The sequence below is a fragment of the Sinocyclocheilus anshuiensis genome, unplaced genomic scaffold, assembly GCF_001515605.1.
Source record: "Sinocyclocheilus anshuiensis isolate Anshui unplaced genomic scaffold, SAMN03320099.WGS_v1.1 scaffold166, whole genome shotgun sequence".
Classification (NCBI taxonomy): domain Eukaryota; kingdom Metazoa; phylum Chordata; class Actinopteri; order Cypriniformes; family Cyprinidae; genus Sinocyclocheilus; species Sinocyclocheilus anshuiensis.
This window is the reverse complement of record NW_015546050.1, coordinates 1,876,901-1,895,609: the sequence shown is the minus strand read 5'-3', so window position 1 is coordinate 1,895,609 and position 18,709 is coordinate 1,876,901. Positions and strand designations below refer to the sequence as shown.

At 37.8% G+C, this 18,709-nt stretch overlaps 1 protein-coding gene across 1 annotated transcript in view; it reads right to left on the bottom strand.

The window, feature by feature from the left end:
• The window catches only part of LOC107699171 (3-hydroxymethyl-3-methylglutaryl-CoA lyase, cytoplasmic-like), a 25,540-nt gene extending 16,769 nt beyond the window's left edge, over nucleotides 1-8,771 (bottom strand). Inside the window, exons 1-5 of the mRNA XM_016500364.1 lie at nucleotides 8,561-8,771; nucleotides 6,574-6,651; nucleotides 4,733-4,840; nucleotides 4,470-4,565; nucleotides 4,026-4,174 (exon numbers count right to left, since the gene is read on the bottom strand). Of these exons, the coding sequence (XP_016355850.1) occupies nucleotides 4,026-4,174; nucleotides 4,470-4,565; nucleotides 4,733-4,840; nucleotides 6,574-6,651; nucleotides 8,561-8,656 (527 nt within the window). The 5' untranslated portion in view covers nucleotides 8,657-8,771. The remainder of the gene's footprint in view (nucleotides 1-4,025; nucleotides 4,175-4,469; nucleotides 4,566-4,732; nucleotides 4,841-6,573; nucleotides 6,652-8,560) is intronic.
• Nucleotides 8,772-18,709: the final 9,938 nt, after the last annotated feature.

Sequence of the window (18,709 nt, the reverse complement as noted above, 5' to 3'; positions counted from 1 at the left end):
CAAATATACCCAAAAGCCTATAAAACCTAAACGAAAACTCAAAACTTTACGAAACTTGGTGAAAACATGTGTCAGAAGACACTTAACAAGCATGCAAAGTTTCATGGAGATTGGACCATAGGTGGCGCAATAACAGTTAAAAAGGCTTCAAAAACACAAGATTTCAATGGTAAATGGCCTCAAATTGCTAAAAAATTCTCATATATTTACACGAACACTAGATCTTCATATCATATGATAGATCTCCTCATTCTGAACAACTTTACCTCTGGGACCAATGCTGTCAATCAAACTGGTCATTAAAAATGTTAGATTATTTTAAAAACCTACTTTTGTGAACTAGTCCTCGGTTTTTAACTCAAAATCAATCAAATCAGTGCAGTAATATTCTCTAGACTCTCTAGGTTAATAATTATCAAAAAAATGTTGAACATTTGCATTTGGACGACTATAAACTGGTCATTTTATAATATGTTCTTTACATAGTGTACCCAAAGGCCTATAAATCCTAAAATAAAGCCCACAATATCTCTCAAAACTGTGTAAAATTATGCATATTTTCATTCTAAACAAGCATGTAAAATTGAAGAGTGATTGGGTAAAAAAAATAACACTATAATAGTTATAAAGGTTAAAAACACAGTATTGTATGAGAAATTGCAATTATAACCACTAGATGGCAGCGTGAGACCACTAATGGGCTCATTAAATGCACTAAAACAGTACTGTTCAAAGGTTTGATGGATTCATGCTTACATATGATGAAATCACTGTTAAAACATTTCTGTCAATCAAACTGGTCATTAAATATTCAAGATTATTTAAAAACGCTACTTTTGCAAACTACTCCTAGGTTTTTCTCTCAATCTCGATCAAACCACTGCAGTAATATTCACTGGACTCTCTAGATCAATAATTATCAAAAAAATGTTGCATTTTGTCCTTTGGTTAGCTATAATGGGGTCATTTTAAAAGGGGCGTGGTCAAATATACCCAAAAGCCTATAAAACCTAAACGAAAACTCAAAACTTTACGAAACGTGGTGAAAACATGTGTCAGATGACTCCTAACAAGCATGCAAAGTTTCACGGAGATCGGACCATAGGTGGCGCTATAACAGTTAAAAAGGCTTCAAAAACACAAGATTTCAATGGTAAATGGCCTCAAATTTCTAAAAAAATTCTCATATATTTACACGAACACTAGATCTTCATATCATATGATAGATCTCCTCATTCTGAACAACTTTACCTCTGGGACCAATGCTGTCAATCAAACTGGTCATTAAAAATGTTAGATTATTTTAAAAACCTACTTTTGTGAACTAGTCCTCGGTTTTTAACTCAAAATCAATCAAATCAGTGCAGTAATATTCTCTAGACTCTCTAGGTTAATAATTATCAAAAAAATGTTGAACATTTGCATTTGGACGACTATAAACTGGTCATTTTATAATATGTTCTTTACATAGTGTACCCAAAGGCCTATAAATCCTAAAATAAAGCCCACAATATCTCTCAAAACTGTGTAAAATTATGCATATTTTCATTCTAAACAAGCATGTAAAATTTAAGAGAAATTGGGCAAAAAATAACACTATAATAGTTATAAAGGTTAAACACAGTGTTGTATGAGAAATTGCATCTATGACCACTAGATAGCAGCGGAAGAGCACTAATGGGCTCATTAAATGCACTAAAACAGTACTGTTCAAAGGTTTGATGGATTCATGCTTACATATGATGAAATCACTGTTAAAACATTTAAAATCACATTTACTAATAGTTTACCATATTGTTCATACAGACATATAAATTTTTACAATTATGCCAGATTATGATTACAGTGAAACCTGAAAATGACATATAAACTCCTAAAAAGAGAAGACTTGCAATAAGTATTGTGTCACCTATCATTTATGTCAAATATCTATATCTGCAACAAAATGTGTCTGCATGTATGTCTGTGTATGTGTGTGTCTGTTTGTGTGTAAGCATGCTTATTGAGTATTAATATAATAGTTTAACCATTTAATTTCTGTGTGTGTGTGTGTGTGTGTGTGTGTGTGTGTGTGTGTGTACTAGATCTTCATATCATATGATAGATCTCCTCATTCTGAACAACTTTACCTCTGGGACCAATGCTGTCAATCAAACTGGTCATTAAAAATGTTAGATTATTTTAAAAACCTACTTTTGTGAACTAGTCCTCGGTTTTTAACTCAAAATCAATCAAATCAGTGCAGTAATATTCTCTAGACTCTCTAGGTTAATAATTATCAAAAAAATGTTGAACATTTGCATTTGGACGACTATAAACTGGTCATTTTATAATATGTTCTTTACATAGTGTACCCAAAGGCCTATAAATCCTAAAATAAAGCCCACAATATCTCTCAAAACTGTGTAAAATTATGCATATTTTCATTCTAAACAAGCATGTAAAATTTAAGAGAAATTGGGCAAAAAATAACACTATAATAGTTATAAAGGTTAAACACAGTGTTGTATGAGAAATTGCATCTATGACCACTAGATAGCAGCGGAAGAGCACTAATGGGCTCATTAAATGCACTAAAACAGTACTGTTCAAAGGTTTGATGGATTCATGCTTAGATATTATAAAATCACTGTTAAAACATTTAAAATCACATTTACTAATAGTTTACCATATTGTTCATACAGACATATAAATTTTTTTAATTATGCCAGATTATGATTACAGTGAAACCTGAAAATGACATATAAACTCCTAAAAAGAGAAGACTTGCAATAAGTATTGTGTCACCTATCATTTATGTCAAATATCTATATCTGCAACAAAATGTCTGTGCATGTCTGTGTGTGTGTGCAAGCATGCTTATTGAGTATTAATATAATAGTTTAACCATTTCAATTCTGTGTGTGTGTCTGTGAGCCTATTCTCCATTTTGGATGTGTTTTACTGTCAGCCATACATCCAGGTTAGTCTAGACCCCCACCTTATCCACCTTATAGGCCTTAAAGTGCTTGAACCCCGGTAATTGCTGCTTGCAGCTATATTTATTATTATTATTATTATTATTTTGATTAAATTCCAAACTTGCAGAATTCAGCATAAAGCCAATTTCGAAAACAATGTCATTCTCAAAGTTCCTCCCAGGGGGGCTTCAATGGCCAATACTGTTGACTGTTACGTTAAGTCAGGCCTAATCCTGAATACGAGGTTACAGCCTTGCCTACAACCTTCCCTTTACCAGTCCAGACCAGTATACTTTGCAACAACAACCCTTTGAGTAACCATAATCTGCAACAAAGTCTGCCGGTTTCTGCATCATTGGCAGATTGTTGGTCAGATTCTCATTCAAAATTAGTGTTGAAGTGTGAAAGTGCATATAATGAACACTGGCCTATTACTTGAAGGAAATACTGGGTCTATGGCACACAGCCATGCCTTCCTGTTAGGCTGCAATCGTTTCCAGTCAAAGTTGATATTCTTCCTGCTCAATGTTACACCAAAGATGGATCCCAGAATCTTCTTGTATAAACATAAATGTTTGTTCCTGTCCTAGTTAAGTAGTGACTCAGTACAGGTGACTGTCAAGCAAATGGGTACAACGGTGGCAGCTTATGGGCAGAAATCTGGAGAGAAATTTATTTATGTAAAAATTGAAAGACACTTTAATTTCTTCAAAATTCTGGATACTTTGAATATGCTTTCAACTATCAATAAGAATGCTCCGATTGACACATTTTGGCATGTTTAACCGTTTCACGGATAGTCCCCTAAAATCAGTAAATTCTGTATTAGGCCGCTCATGGTTGGTCCCAAGCAAGGCTATAATCAAACATACAGATACCGGTCCTTTATCCACTATACGTCCCTTCACCCCTTTGTTTAATCACAATCTTTTCGTCCAGTCATCCTGATTCGGCATCATTACCTGGGGTTGACTTGATTTCCTTTTGATATTAGTGCACAGAATGAGCACTGGCCTAAATCTCAAAGAAAACACATAGAAGAAAGCTGGTGTCTGTGGAACACACCCGCGCACTTGTATGCCTTCCTGTTTGGCTGCAGAGATGACCTGCTCAAACCTCTGCAAACTCTCCTCTATGGAGCAGTTGATGTTCTTCCTGCTAAAAGTTTCTGAGGCGGAACCAAACACTGCCACTTCAGTAGCTCCTGCTGCAACCTTTAACAGGAAACATTTAATCAAGTTTGTGCTTATAGATGTTGGCTTGTGAGCACAACTTGCATGATTAGCAAGGAAAGCAATTAACAGAAATTGGCTAAACATTTACAAATAAATGGTACAAGATGTAAAGATCGTGCTCTTATGTAAAGTAAAGGGGCAGTTAAAGCGTAGGCAGAGCGCATGCATAAATAAAGTGGTTTATTATACAAGAAAAACATCATTGACCTGCCATGGAAGGTAAATTGCAAATGCCACTTGTAAATAAATGTAAATGATGCAAATATTTACTTACAGCTGCCTGGAAGCCCTGAGTATTGGGAGTCAGAACAGGGTATCTAACGTCAGGAGACCTTTTAATCCCTCTCAACACTGCAGTGTGGTCTGCCATCTGAAAAACCAAAAAGCAAACCAACAATAATGTATACTCAAACTTTATCCCAAAGGGCTTTGCCAAGTTTTTGGACATGAATACCAAATCCAGTGGTTTTGTGTGGACAGAAAAGCCACAGGATATCAGCCAACATGCTCTTGAGGATTACAATTGCGCCTTATTACCTGTGCTACCCACTTTGAAGACACAAAGCTAGTGGCTTCGATGACGGGCAGGCCGGTCTGAGAGAGCATGTCTATCAGCTGGATTTTGACCTCTGTCGGCACTATTTCCTGCAGAAACACAATGAATCAAATGTCTTAGGTTTCTATGAACACATCCAGGGAGCGTGTTCATCTGTGAGCCACAACAGCACTGTTCTATTGAGATGAATAGTTTATTTGCCACCATCACCTAATGAGTAGTTTTCCACTGTAAAAATTATTGTGATTTTAACAGCAAAAGACTGTAAAAATGCTACAGTAAAAACCTGTTAACTGGTTAACAGTAAGTTTCCATACTATATTCGGTGAATAAATATAATTACATTTCATGTAATTTTACAGTAAAATACTGTTAAAAATACGGTTTTTCGAAGTGAAATCCAGGCCTGGTCCTCTCTCGTCTTTCACTGTCGTCACCCCTCCTTTTTATCCTTCCGGAGCTCCTCCGTGAAACTAGAGACCGGTGAGTGGTGCAGGTGTCGCTCATCATCAATTACTCCACCGGCCTCGCTCCGTTCCCACGGCTCTCGGCCCCGCCCCCACTCGTCACAGTGGTTATCAGTGCATTACAATGGTTCAAGACAGTTATTAGTACTTCAATATGTTGATTTATTAACATTACATCAGTTAATGAAATACGGTATTTTATTGTGAATTTAAGTTAAGCCTGTAAAACCTAAAATGCTGCTACCATATTTTTTACGGTGAAGTTCTGGCAACCACAGCTGCTGGTATTTTACCGTAAATGTCACAGATTTTTTTTTTGCCTGTGGCAACACTTTTGCGAAATTAGAATGCTTCTTGCACGTTTCAGTGAGTGGCATACAGTGTCCGTTTTATATGTAACAGATGCTGAATGTGTCACGGTTGGTGTAGCGCATCACAGCAGTTCTGAAATGAAATGAACGCTGAGTAAAACTAAAAGGTTAATGCTCTATCGCATTTCAAAATAATGCACAACCTACACTAAACCATTACCTAAACCTGGGGTAGGCAAGTTAAGTCCTAAAGAGCCGTTGTCCTGCAGAGTTTAGCTCTAACCCTCATCACACACCTGAAGAAGCTAATCAATGTCTTCAGGATTACTGAGGCTATAGGCAGGTACGTTTTTTTTTTGTTTTGTTTCGGTTTTTTTCAGGGTTGGACCTAAACTCTGCAGAACAGCAGCTGTCTAGGACCAAACTTGTCTACCCCTGACCTAAACCTAACATAATGTTAAAAACATATTTTGAAGCAACCATGGCATTTTAGCTTGTTTCTACAAACCACCGAGCTCTTTAATCGTGACCGAGTGTTCCACAAATTCTATGCTGTACCGGGTGAGCTTTGTATTTTACAAATCACGTAACTATGGTAAAAGTATTTTGAGGTCATAAGATAGTAATGTGCAAGGAAATGTGTGATAATATGTCTTTATTGACCAATAATCTGCCCCGTAATAAACATTTCTGTGAAAAGGAATAATTTTGTTAGTGTTTTACCGCCAATAGTGCTCATTACAGCTGTAAATAGCATGGAATTGTATGTATAGGTACAATGGTGGACAAATATGTAGGAAGAGGCACGTTTTTCCAATTAAAGTCGATGTTGACTAAATCATGCTAAAGATGTGTCTGATTAAAACATGTTATTGATAGTATGTTTTGTGCTCACCAATGATGTCATTACTGAACAAAAAATGTCACAGCCACTCATTATATTTATGCCTTTGAGTTTGTTATGATGCTTTTTTTAAGCAGAATGCTAACCATAAACATGCTAAACCACATGCTACAAGCACTTTAGAACTGTGAAATCTCTACCTTCTCGTTTTGAAGTCCATCTCTTGGTCCGACCTCCACAATTTTGACACAAAGTGGAAGCTTTGGCAGTTCAGAACACTGTAAATTGAAAAACAATGAGGAAGGAAAGACCATAAAACAATTTCACAGAGCTGTATGGAAAACCTGAAAGGTGGATTAAGACACATCCTCTGTCCGGTGCTTCCTGTCAAATGGTGCGTACAACTTCATGTTTTGAATGTGGTCTTCAGATCCTTGCCAGGTCATTTATGACATAATGTGCATTGGAAACGAGCATTTCCTCTCTTCCAATGGTAAAACCAAAGCTTAACCTTTGAATCCGGGGAGTTGTTTTACCAAGGGCCAATGCTGTGTTTATAGAAGATTTGAATGGCTATAAAACCTCAGCCTCTTGATACTGAAACCCTTGCTTTGAGGAACTGCACACAGTCTAGTTTCTTTAGAGCTGAGTTTGATTTAATTGTGCTGTCATGGAGGGAGGAAATGGATGTGCGAAAGGAATGATAACAAACTTCTTTTTAAGCAGTTTCTGACCGTGTGCGCTATGTAGGTGGAGGAGAACCATTGCGGTTTGTCCCGTTATCACCCCAGGCCTGCAGTTAGGACAGCCTATTAAATTCACTCATAAATCTAACTCGCCGCTCAAACCAGAAATACAGGCCCCACTAGAAATATCCATTAAAGCAGTATTTTCTTATCAACAAAATAAATTACACCAAAACACTTTTGCTGTCTCTGTATTTCTTTAAACATTTCTGGCCCCTAGCTTTGAGTGGAATTTTCAAGAGGCTAAGCCAAAGCTGGGAGAGTGGCTGAATAAAGTGAAACAACTGTGTCATTTACTGTATTTAAAGTGCATTTCTATATTGGTCTAATAAACATTAGACATCTAATTTTCCAGTTTAAACCTGTTTTGTTCACTTTGGCTATACAGCAAATAACACAGTACAAATTAAAAGAAACAAATGTGTATTTATTTATTTTCAGTACATGATTGAAACCATCATGCATTTAAAAAAAAAAGACATCACAATAAACATTAAGATCTTTCAAAGCGAATATTCCTATCTTTATTTATAGTAAGTAAACTAAATTAAACATTAACTAAAAATTGTTTTTAGTTTTATCTTAGGTGAAAATTATGGTGATGTGAAACCATTTCAATTACCATTTTGTCGAAGAGTGGAGCTTTTGCTTAGGCTGAGTACACAAAAAAGAGAATGTCTTTGCTGCTTTACTCAAAAAGAAGACTTAGTATTTAGTGTACAAATACAGTATGTGCTTTTGCTCACTAATCCTGTCAGGGAACCGTATAAAGACTATGTAATTAAAATGAACTTAAAATAACCTCATGTAATGATTTTAAAGTTATGTAAACAATATATATATATAATTGTATATATAACATTTCTGATTAATATTAAATAAAAACATAAAGTTCGAACCAAGGCATAATTACAATTTGAGAGAAAGTAATACAGTAGCTGTTTTTTTTTTCACTGTAGTTTCAATCCCATATGAACTCTTTAAGTGTACTATAGTATACTATAGGGTATAGGCCTGCCACCCTCACATTATTAAATTAAATTCTTCAGTTTGCCATATGTCTCATTTGCAAGTTCTCATAAGCAAGTTTTCAAGTGGGAAACAATGCCGTTTGGCATAGATAACGTAAAACCTGTGCGGCTTGATGAAAAGCACCATTTTGTAATTAACCACAAATTTAAAACCATATTTGAAAGCTCTGATGGAGGTGAAGAGTAAATCATGTTTTTTTTTTGTTTTTTTTAGTCACAAAGAATGCATATAGTGTCATTAAGTCTCAAGTCTCACAGAAGAAAGAAAATAACTGGTTGAGGGTAACATGAGGGTCATTTATTAAAACTTTCATTATGGGGTGAGCTTTACGCGATTGCTTTTCTCTCTGTGTTGCTGTATTTCCTAGAGCCATGTATAAATCTTGCACATGCAAAAAACAGACCCCCACCTTCTCTTCCCACAGGAGCCGTGGGAACCAAGGATAATCCCGCAAGAAACTCTCATAGCTCAGGCAGTGCTTGACCGCAGTAGAAACGTTACCCATCTGGCTAGCATGATCTGCTAGCCCAGTGCTGTTCCCGGACGACACCTGTGGTGATCAGAGTGCATATGCGCTTCTGAGCAGCAAAAAGAGAGCCGGAGGAGCCCGACAGCATCACTTCAAAGGCCACGGAATGACTCAGCTGTTACCATGGCAGCAGCATCCCTGCCTGTGCGCGGCGATGTAGGGAGGGGGAGGGAAGACGCGGGCTGAAGACGTTAGACGGCGTTTTGTTAGCTTTAGACTGACAGCTCCATGTGAAGTAGAGACCCGCTGGGAATCTCGGCTCTACAATAAGACTAACCACAAGCTGCTTATTTTACTGCCCTTGGCACCCCTCCCCAGCAGAAATCTACAGCTTCGGGGAAATATGCTGCCGTGATTGATCTCCTGTGACTGAGGCAGCCCATGCTTTTCAATGGCCAGCCGTGCCACTCTTGCCAATGTCAACTGTGCTCTGTCATAAAATCTCTCTGTAAAGCCGGGCTGCAATTTACTTGTGAAAGAGCCATTCTTCCTGGCCCAGGTGCTTACAATAGAGAGGTTTAAGGAAGCGCTTCCTCAATAAGATGCTGGTGTGCCGTGAGAGGTCTGACCTCTCTCTCACGGGGGGAAATGCAACTAGTGAGACCAGGAGCTGCATTTATTAGGTATCAGCATTTCTCGCATGGCATGAGATGATAAATCATAAGGTGACTTTATGAATTCCAAAAAAATAAAAAATAAAGAGTAAGAAATGGTCAATAACAGATCTGCGGGCATGCTCAGGGTTCCAACACTTTGTGCACAATGAATCGCCATGACTTTTCCATGATCTCTGAAGTAATTTCAGTATTATGTATGGATTTTTAAAAAATAATAATAATTTTGATTTTCACTAATAAATCACTGTTCAAAGTTCAGTTCAAAGTACAGGCTGACTGTGGTTTGCAGTTTTAAGTTTTATGCTGAACAAGAGCAATAATAAGCAATATCTAGCTGGTGAATTTTTATTTATAAGCAAGCCAACCCTTGTGCTTGATTTTATTAAATGTGCAATTTTAGTGTACTTAAAATTTTAAAAGTGTATATTTAAAAAAACACGCAGAAAACTTGCATATAATAGTAAAGCAATAAAAGGCTATGTAATAAATGAAATGTTTCTTAACACTAAGTGCACTTTGTAATAATGTGAATTTAAAAAACACTTTACAATAAGGATCATTAGTTAGCTACTTTAGTTAACATGAACTAAGCATGAATAATACTTCTACAGCATTTAGTTAAAGTTAATTTCAACATTTTACTAATGCATTATTAAAATCAAAAGTTGTGCTATTTAATATGTTAATGCCCTGTGAAATAACATAAACTAACAATGAACGACTCTATTTTCATTAACTAACATTAACAAAGATTAATAAATACTGTAATAAATGTATTGTTCATTGCTTGTTCATGTTAGCTAACTAACATTAACCAATGGAACCTTATTGTAAAATGTTACCAATTTAAAGTACATTATTTTTGTTGTGTTTTAAAGTACACTTATTTTGACGTGTCGACTAAAGCATGTTGATTGTAAAGTACTTGATTGTAATTTTTTCTCTAGTGTTATTCAATATTACATTTAAAGCTAATATATGTTAAATGTACTAAATTGCAATGTCATATTACAAATATACATTAATACAATTTCATAAATTCTTGTCAGGACATTTGGTTGTACACTTTATACAGAAATATACACAGTAATCTATTTAAGTCGGTCAAAAAAGGCCTCTAAAGTTCATCTAATTTATTATAAATGTAAACTGTCACACATTTATTTAATTTAAATTAACATGCTAAGTGTCCATTAAATTCAGTTAACACCAACGTGTATTATTTTACAGTAGGCTATATTATTTCTATAAGTATTTTTTTCTGAACTGTACTTCTTTTTTCACAAGGGACCTGTGGGTTGATGTGTAAACTTTGGCACTGTGAGTACTTTTTTTAGTGTCCGAACAAGCTGTGACAGCAATATTTGCCCGGCCAATTGCATGCCGTGTGAGCTGTGGGCGGGATCTGTTTGTCTTACCAGGTGCAGAAGAGGGCAATGTTCAGGAAACCTCTTTTTTTTTTGTACAATTACAAGTAGTGCTGAAATTACACAATTCACATTTAGGATTTGATTCATTTCCTTGGACTTTTCCCAACCCAGTCTCATAAAAATACGTACCTCTGGGTACTTTTCTGCAACACCGTTTTTACGTACCTTACTGCACGTTTTGCCGCAGTTTCAAAGAGAAATGTCCACTGAGTGGCACTAAAACACGGGTTCAATACGTGAACCCTGGCACGTTTTTATTACGTTGATATAGGTACGTATTGCTGTGTTTTTATTACGCTGCTTCAGGTACGTATTGTGGCGGTTCAGAATTCAAATATCCGGGGACTGTCGCTAAAAGTTAATGCTCTGTCGTGTTGGAAATATGCCCTACACCAAACCCAACCCTAAACCTACCCGATAGTGTTAACAAATGCAAAACTGATATAAAAACACATTTGTTGATGCAGCCGTGTCATTTGAACTTAATTATATGCAGATTTGAACCGTTTCGTCGAACCGTAGTTACATGGGATTCAAACCGGAGCTCCTCGCCTCTCAAGTACGTCTCCATACTCTGTGAGCTACCGAACAAACATACCGTTGATGAAAACCCATTGATATGAAGCTGGATATGTGCGGTGCTAATGTTCAAAAGCATCAGTTTTCAAATCTCCCAGCATATTAAAATTGTTTTGAAGTCATAACATGATATTCTTCAAGTAATTGTGCGAAAATTACACTTTATTAATCGAAACTCTGTAAATGTGTGTGAAAAGGAATAAAAGGTGTCGTAGTTTTACTGCCTCTAGTGTTCATTTCTTTTGGAAACTGCAGTGATATGTACTTATTGGTACGTATTTCGCGTCTCGCGAAAATGTGCCCCTGGGTACGTTTTTGCAATGAGACCAGGTTGACTTTTCCAGACCTGGAAATCACAGTTTTTAAAATTAGCCAGTTAGCCAGATTCAATGAAATGGCAACCCATTAATCTTCCTAATTGCATTTACATATATAGTCCACATACGAATCTGTACAGACTTTCCTATATGTCCCTGAAAGTATGTAATCCAGCCCAGACACTGAGCCAGGAGCTGCCAGGAACATTCAGTGGTGGGGTGTGTATGATTCAGAATTGCCCCCAGCTGGAGTTAGCCGCATTAGATCTGCGTCCGTACCGAACCATTTAGCATTTCATTTCCTTGAATACTCTCTAACTAAAAGGACAAAAAGTGGACATTCATCTTGACAAATACCAGCTGTCTGGGTTTACTTCAAAGAGGTGAGCTACACCTTCAGGGCATCCTGGATAATGTAAAGTAACACAGCACAGGTGAGCGAGTGTGGGGGCTTTTCTGAACGTCTTTTATCATCCCATACGTGCTCTCGTAAACATTTAGCTACTGAGCATGACAGCAGAATGAAATGTTAAAGAAAGCACAATTTCATTAGCCATCACCTGAAAGCATGGGTTATTTTGGCCGTACCAGATGTTGCCCTCTTTAACTTATTCCTCTTGCAATTGTAGATGATTTAGGAGCAGACTAGTATACGATGGGCTGCGTTTTGCACAAACAAATCCTGCTGGGTTAGCTCTGGGCCTCTCCTGAATTAATCTTTGCCTTTGTGAACTTAAATTGGGAAAATATTTATGCTTTGCTGTCTCTTGTAATCACTGATGGACTATCATTTTCCCCGCAGGCCAGTAGATCAGTGGGCTGACTGTTGACACTGAATTTAGATACTAAGTAAATATGTAAAGATTTTAAAGGGAGCAGAGGTCAAACCTCATCAGGCCATTTAAGCCACAGTAGTCGATCCACAATGTTCTCTATCGGGCAGCATTCATGTGCTCTATCACATATTTAAGGTGGTTTCGAGGGCATTTTCAGGTTTTTAGTTATGGACTTTTGTACAATATTAAAGGGGTCATATGATGTTGCTAAAAGGAACATTATTTTGTGCATCTGGTGTAATGAAATGTGTTTATAAGGTTTAAGGTCCAAAAAACACATTATTTTCCACATACTGTACATTATTGTTCCTCCTCTATGCCCCGCCTTTCTGAAACGCACAGATTTTTACAAAGCTCATCGGTCTGAAAAGCGAGGTGTGCTCTGATTTGCCAGCTATCCAGTGCGTTGTGATTAACTGAATACCTCAAGCGTGTGACGGAAATGTTACGCCCCTTACCATACTGTGATGCCCTGTCCAGCCGGAGCGACGACACAAAAACATTAAAACCCATTATAAATTAGGCATTTGTTGCATCCAGTGGGGACATAATTACGGATTATAATGACTTATATTGTCTTTTTACGCGTTGCGTTGCATGTCTGCATTTGTGATCGGAGAAATGACAAACAACAAGCGCTACTCAACACTGCTCAAAACTCGCGTTTGAATCGTCAGTGGCAAATTCTTTAAATATAAAGAACGTACTTACAGTCTGTGAGTCAGAACAGCCGGCATTGTAGTCTACTCTACAGGAAACAGTCCTCCATAAAATGTGCTGCACACATCTGAATATTTGGGTTGAACTGTTCTGGAACAGTGTTGTAAATACAACTTAACCACTGATTTCTAGTTATAATGACTTATACTGTCTTTTTACGCATTGCGTTGCATCGCGCCGCGTAAACATAAAACCATGTCTGCATTTGTGATCGGAGAAATGACAAAAAACAAGCGTTACTCTACACTGCTCAAAACTCGCGTTTGAATCATCAGTGGCAAATCTTTTAAATATGACAACGTACTTACAGACTGTGAATCAGAACAGCCTGCATTGTTGTCTACTCTACCAGGATCAGGAAACAGTCCTCCATAAAATGCGCTGCACACATCTGAATATTTGGGTTGAACTGTTCTGGAACAGTGTTGTAAATACAATTTAACCACTGATTTCTAGTCGTGTCCTCTTTTGGAAGGCCAAACAAAGTATTTTCGCTTTCGCAACGAAACACACAGCGTCTTCTTTCTTTGCGTGAACATTTGGGTGGCGTTATGCAAATCTTCCCACATCATGACGTAGACATGTGGGGGCGTGTTTAAACGAAGCATTTTAGGAGGGCGTGGACCAGTCTTAACTTTTATAAAGAATATCTCTTTGGGTTTGAGACTTTAGTCTTTGCAACTTTAGGGATCTTATCTATTCACGAACAGCTTGTAACACTCGAAAGAGAAAGAAAAACTTGAAATCGCATCATATGACCCCTTTAAAATCTGAGTTTTCAAGTAAAGAACCACTGATCTTGGTAGCAGGGCTGTTGTCATATTGTCCCTGGCCCTGTAACCAGGTGTAATGTCGCCATTGAGGGCATACCCATACAAATTTTGTCCCGGGCCCTGTGAATTTAAGCAATAGTTTTTGTTCCCGGTCTGTTTTGTATTTGCAGTCCATCCCTGAGTGTAATTGATGACACTGCAGTGAGTCATACGTTCTGTCACTCAACAGGCTGTGCTGTTCCACTGCAAGACATGTTTGGGATGCTGGATCTTCAACTAAAAAGAACACGTTGTTAACAGGGACTAAACTCTTTCATTGTCTCCCAGGGCATTAGATCCAGTGAAATCTAGGACACACAACACCATAACAAACTTTACCCATGACTAAAACTGGCTTCCAAATCGGTCGGATGACTTTAATGAGGGAAGAAATGGAGCTCCACGCCATGGATGAATTGGAAAGATAAATCGCAGATGCAACGAAGCCTTCTTTGGATATTTTATTTGGAGTGCTGGTGTAATCTGTACCATTATGTCAATGAAAGAGTTTTGTTCTTCCCTTTTTCATCTTTATGAGATGGAAACAGATGTGAGAAATATTCTTTACGGGGAACAGGTTTAGATGAAGCATCAAAGAGGTTTTAAGCCATCAGATAAATCCTGAAAACATAGAAAACTGCCCAAAACTCAAGCCAGATTTGATCAATTTTCGTCCATACGATTTCAATTGTCCCATAGAAGCTGCTAGAATAGATTCAGGCTTTGATTGCAACATCAAAAGTTCAGTGTGTGCACTTGTGGGAAACATACACTACAGCCTGTACAAGTAGAGTTTGTGGATAATAAAAGTGTTACTGAAAGAGACCATCACAGGTTTACACCTGAAGCAATGAAGAGTGTTTCTGACAACCGTTTAGAATTATTTCAGTGGCCTTGAAGAAAAAAAAAAACACATTTTATTGTACATGAGGGTGGTCCTCATTGAGGAGTTCAAAAATAGCTTGAGAAATCTGTTTGTATTTTCAGTAATATCAATGGCAGTTGCTTGGCTGGCACATGACTCCCTGAATGGAATATTAAATCTGCCAAGTTTTTTCATAGACACTCAGGTCTGAGCATGAAGGTTTTTGAACCATGACAATGCTTATTGGTCCAGTCACAAGTATTGCGAGTTGTGATGGCAAAGGCAGCAGACAGAATGTTTTGTTCTGAAGATAAAAACAGACAAATACTAATCACTTAAAGGGGACCTATTATGCAAAATTCTCTTTTATATTGTTTTTTAATGTAACTGAACATGTCCGCATGCGAAAGATGCAAAAAACGAATTTGGTTTAGTACTCACACGACACTCGTTGTGTCACAGTCGGCTTTCTGTGTGTTCGTTCGAATGTGTTCGTTCAGAACAGTACATTAAAAGATATGCAAATAATAAACTTTCAAGATGACAAATGACAAAGATCACGTGAGCATGACAGCAATAGACATGATAATAAAAAAAACAAACAGATGCTGTGTTTTGGCAGAGTATGCTAGGCACAAGCTGTAAAGTTGCAGCCCTATTCTAGAAAAGGGGACGGGGAGCAGCAGCTCATTTGCATGATACTGTACATGGTACATGCACAAAAACAGCATGTTTTTGCTTCTCTTAATTTCAGCATGGTATATTAAATGATCTATGGGGTATTTTGAGCTGAAACTTCGCATACACATTCTTGGGACACATTTTAATATCTATAAGATATTTAAACAGCTTTGGTTAATTTCAAATTACTCAACACAATTTGTAATGTCTTGTGTTGACCTTTGTATTTTAGTAAAACAATCAGCTAAATATTTTTTTTCACCCGTTTATTCATATGGTTTACCTTTCCAAATGTTCTTTTTTGAACAGAATCTTACCTATCAAGCATTGCGGGAGTCCAGATTTTGAAGCACCTAATAAAAACGTAACTTTCTGTGTTCAGCCTGTCACAGATTAACCATAACATAGTCCCAGCACAGACCGCATAGTTTAATTTTGGATTACTTCGCTAGAACACTGAGTATTAACACATTTTGACATTGATACATGCGGACAGATGTTTTAATGTGCTTCTAGATGTTTCGGGTGGAATTTTTAATTGCACCGTGGAGGGATCCTGGCTCGCTCCACACAAAGTACAAATCCAATTAGTTCAAAAAGGTTTCAGATATATTTCAGCACTCCATTTAAAGGAGCAAAGTGAAAAATGAAAAAACAAAACAAAACAAAAAAACAAATGCCAACAGCTAAGGTGTGCAGAAAGTAATTCTCTATAGAAAAGGTTATTTCCTGATCGTGCTAAACTATTTAGACCAAATATTAATCAGCCGACCAGCTTTAACTTCAAAATAATATATGGCCCTCTTTGAATGAAATGTAGCTCAACCACACCACCAAATTTATTGATGGAGTTTGTGTGAAATGAAGACTAAAGGTTTCAGAGAGTGGCACAGAGAATTCCATGGAAAGTCCCTTCTCAACTCCAATATGCAGTGAAAACATACGAGCATGAGAGAGAAAGTAAATAATGCGAAAAACGTGAACCCTTCCACATGGAATGTGAGGTAATATTTTTTGTCTGCCTGCCGTTTTTGAAAGAACTCTTGTCTGTGGTGTCTTGGCTTTACTCTCAAGACTCAATGCTAAAGGGCCACAGACACATGGGATCTTTTATTTATGGATGAAACTAGATTTGCATTTCCTGAAGGAGAGTACAGTAGGTGTACTATGTTTTATGGTAGTTGTAATCTTTTTAAATAAATTTAAGTTTGATCTCCACTGACTTAGAAATGTTTGGCATTCTGAATAATTATTGTCCTCTGCTTTCTTGCCTGTATTTAACCAAATAGCCACCTTTACACAGCAAAAATATTGTAGCACTCTGTTCATTGACAGTCACATTGAAAACTGTGACACAGTCATGAAATAATAATAATAAACATCAGGCCTGGTTCCAGATACAAGATGAAGGGTGGGCCAAGTAATATTCCAGGTGAGCCTTTGGGGGGGTTGTTAGTTTTTTTTTTTTTTTTTTCCTTCATTTTGGTCTCGTACTCTATCGCATACCTTGTCAGTGTCGTGCGCTTTCTTAGACCTTTGCTGTGATAAACAGTAAAGTGTCTTCAAGCGCTAGCAAAAGACAGTTTAAATAAATACTCTTTGAGAGAAGTAGTCAGTCAGCGGAAGTTAAAAGCAGATCATAAGTGTATTTATTTCTTGTCTCATTAGTGTTTAGCGCAGTTGTCGTTGCTAGGAAACGCTTGTTTGTTTACTGTGTTGAGACGTGCTGAAGTTGCGTTTGATCTCGTACTCTATCGCATACCTTGTCAGTGTCATGCGCTTGCTTAGACCTTTGTTGTGATAAACAGTAAAGTGTGTTCAGCTGAATTCCATATTAGTTTTGTCCGACGGGTATAAAAAAGGTTAGTATACCACGGCAGCCCTCCTGTTAAGCCCTCCTCGTGTGAAGACCGAAGAGTGTAAAGACATGCGACTCCACCGGGCAGGGACACCGGCAAGGGATATAAGTATCTACTACTCGTTTCACTTCTGTTTCAGTTTTTATAACCAATTCTTACTATGTGTTTCCAGATCATTACCACTCGCAAACCACGTTTCACACACTGCAGGCAACGCTATCCTAACAACCTGCACACTTTGCCTATGTCTGCTAATACACTACTTTCTTTTTCTATTGGTCTCTGGAATTGCCAGTCTGCTGTAAACAAAGCTGATTTCATTACTTCTATTATTAGTCATTCAAAGCTAAATCTCATGGCCCTGACAGAGACCTGGATCAAACCAGAGGACACTGCTACACCTGCAGCACTCTCCAATAATTTCTCATTTTCCCACTCCCCCCGTTTGACTGGAAGAGGTGGAGGTACTGGTCTACTTATCTCTAATGATTGGAAATTTTATTCTTTACCATCTTTGGGTATCAACAGCTCCTTTGAATCTCATTCAGTTACTATTACCTACCCTATTAAAATCAATTTTGTAGTTGTTTATCGACCCCCAGGACCACTAGTTAACTTCTTGGATGAATTAGATGTGCTGCTCTCAACCTTTCCTGTGGATGGTACTCCCCTAGTTATGCTTGGAGACTTCAATATCCAGCTAGATAAACCTCAGGCTGCAGACTTCCACACTCTGCTTGCCTCTTTAGATCTCAAGAGAGTGTTAACTACGGCTACTCACAAATCAGGCAACCAACTGGACCTTATTTACACACGACACTGCTCCACTGATCATGTACTGGTTACTCCACTGCACACCTCGGATCACTTCCTCCTCACTCTTAACCTCAACATGGTTCCTGACACAACACATACCCCTACACACTCCACTGCTCCACTGATCATGTACTGGTTACTCCACTGCACACCTCGGATCACTTCCTCCTCACTCTTAACCCAACATGGTTCCTGACACAACACGTACCCCTCCACATGTCATCTCTCGACGTAACCTACGCTCACTCTCACACGCCCGGCTATCTGCTATGGTTTCATCTTCGCTTCCTTCCCCTAAACTGTTAGCATCTTTTGATGCTAACAGTGCTACTGATAATTTCTGCTCCACTCTTACATCTTGTAGACACTGTCTGCCCCTTGTCTTCCAGGCCAGCCCGTACCACCCCTTCTGCCCCTTGGTTATCTGATGTTCTCCACGAACATTGTTCTAAGCTCAGGGCTGCTGAAAGGGTGTGGCGTAAATCCAAATATCCTAC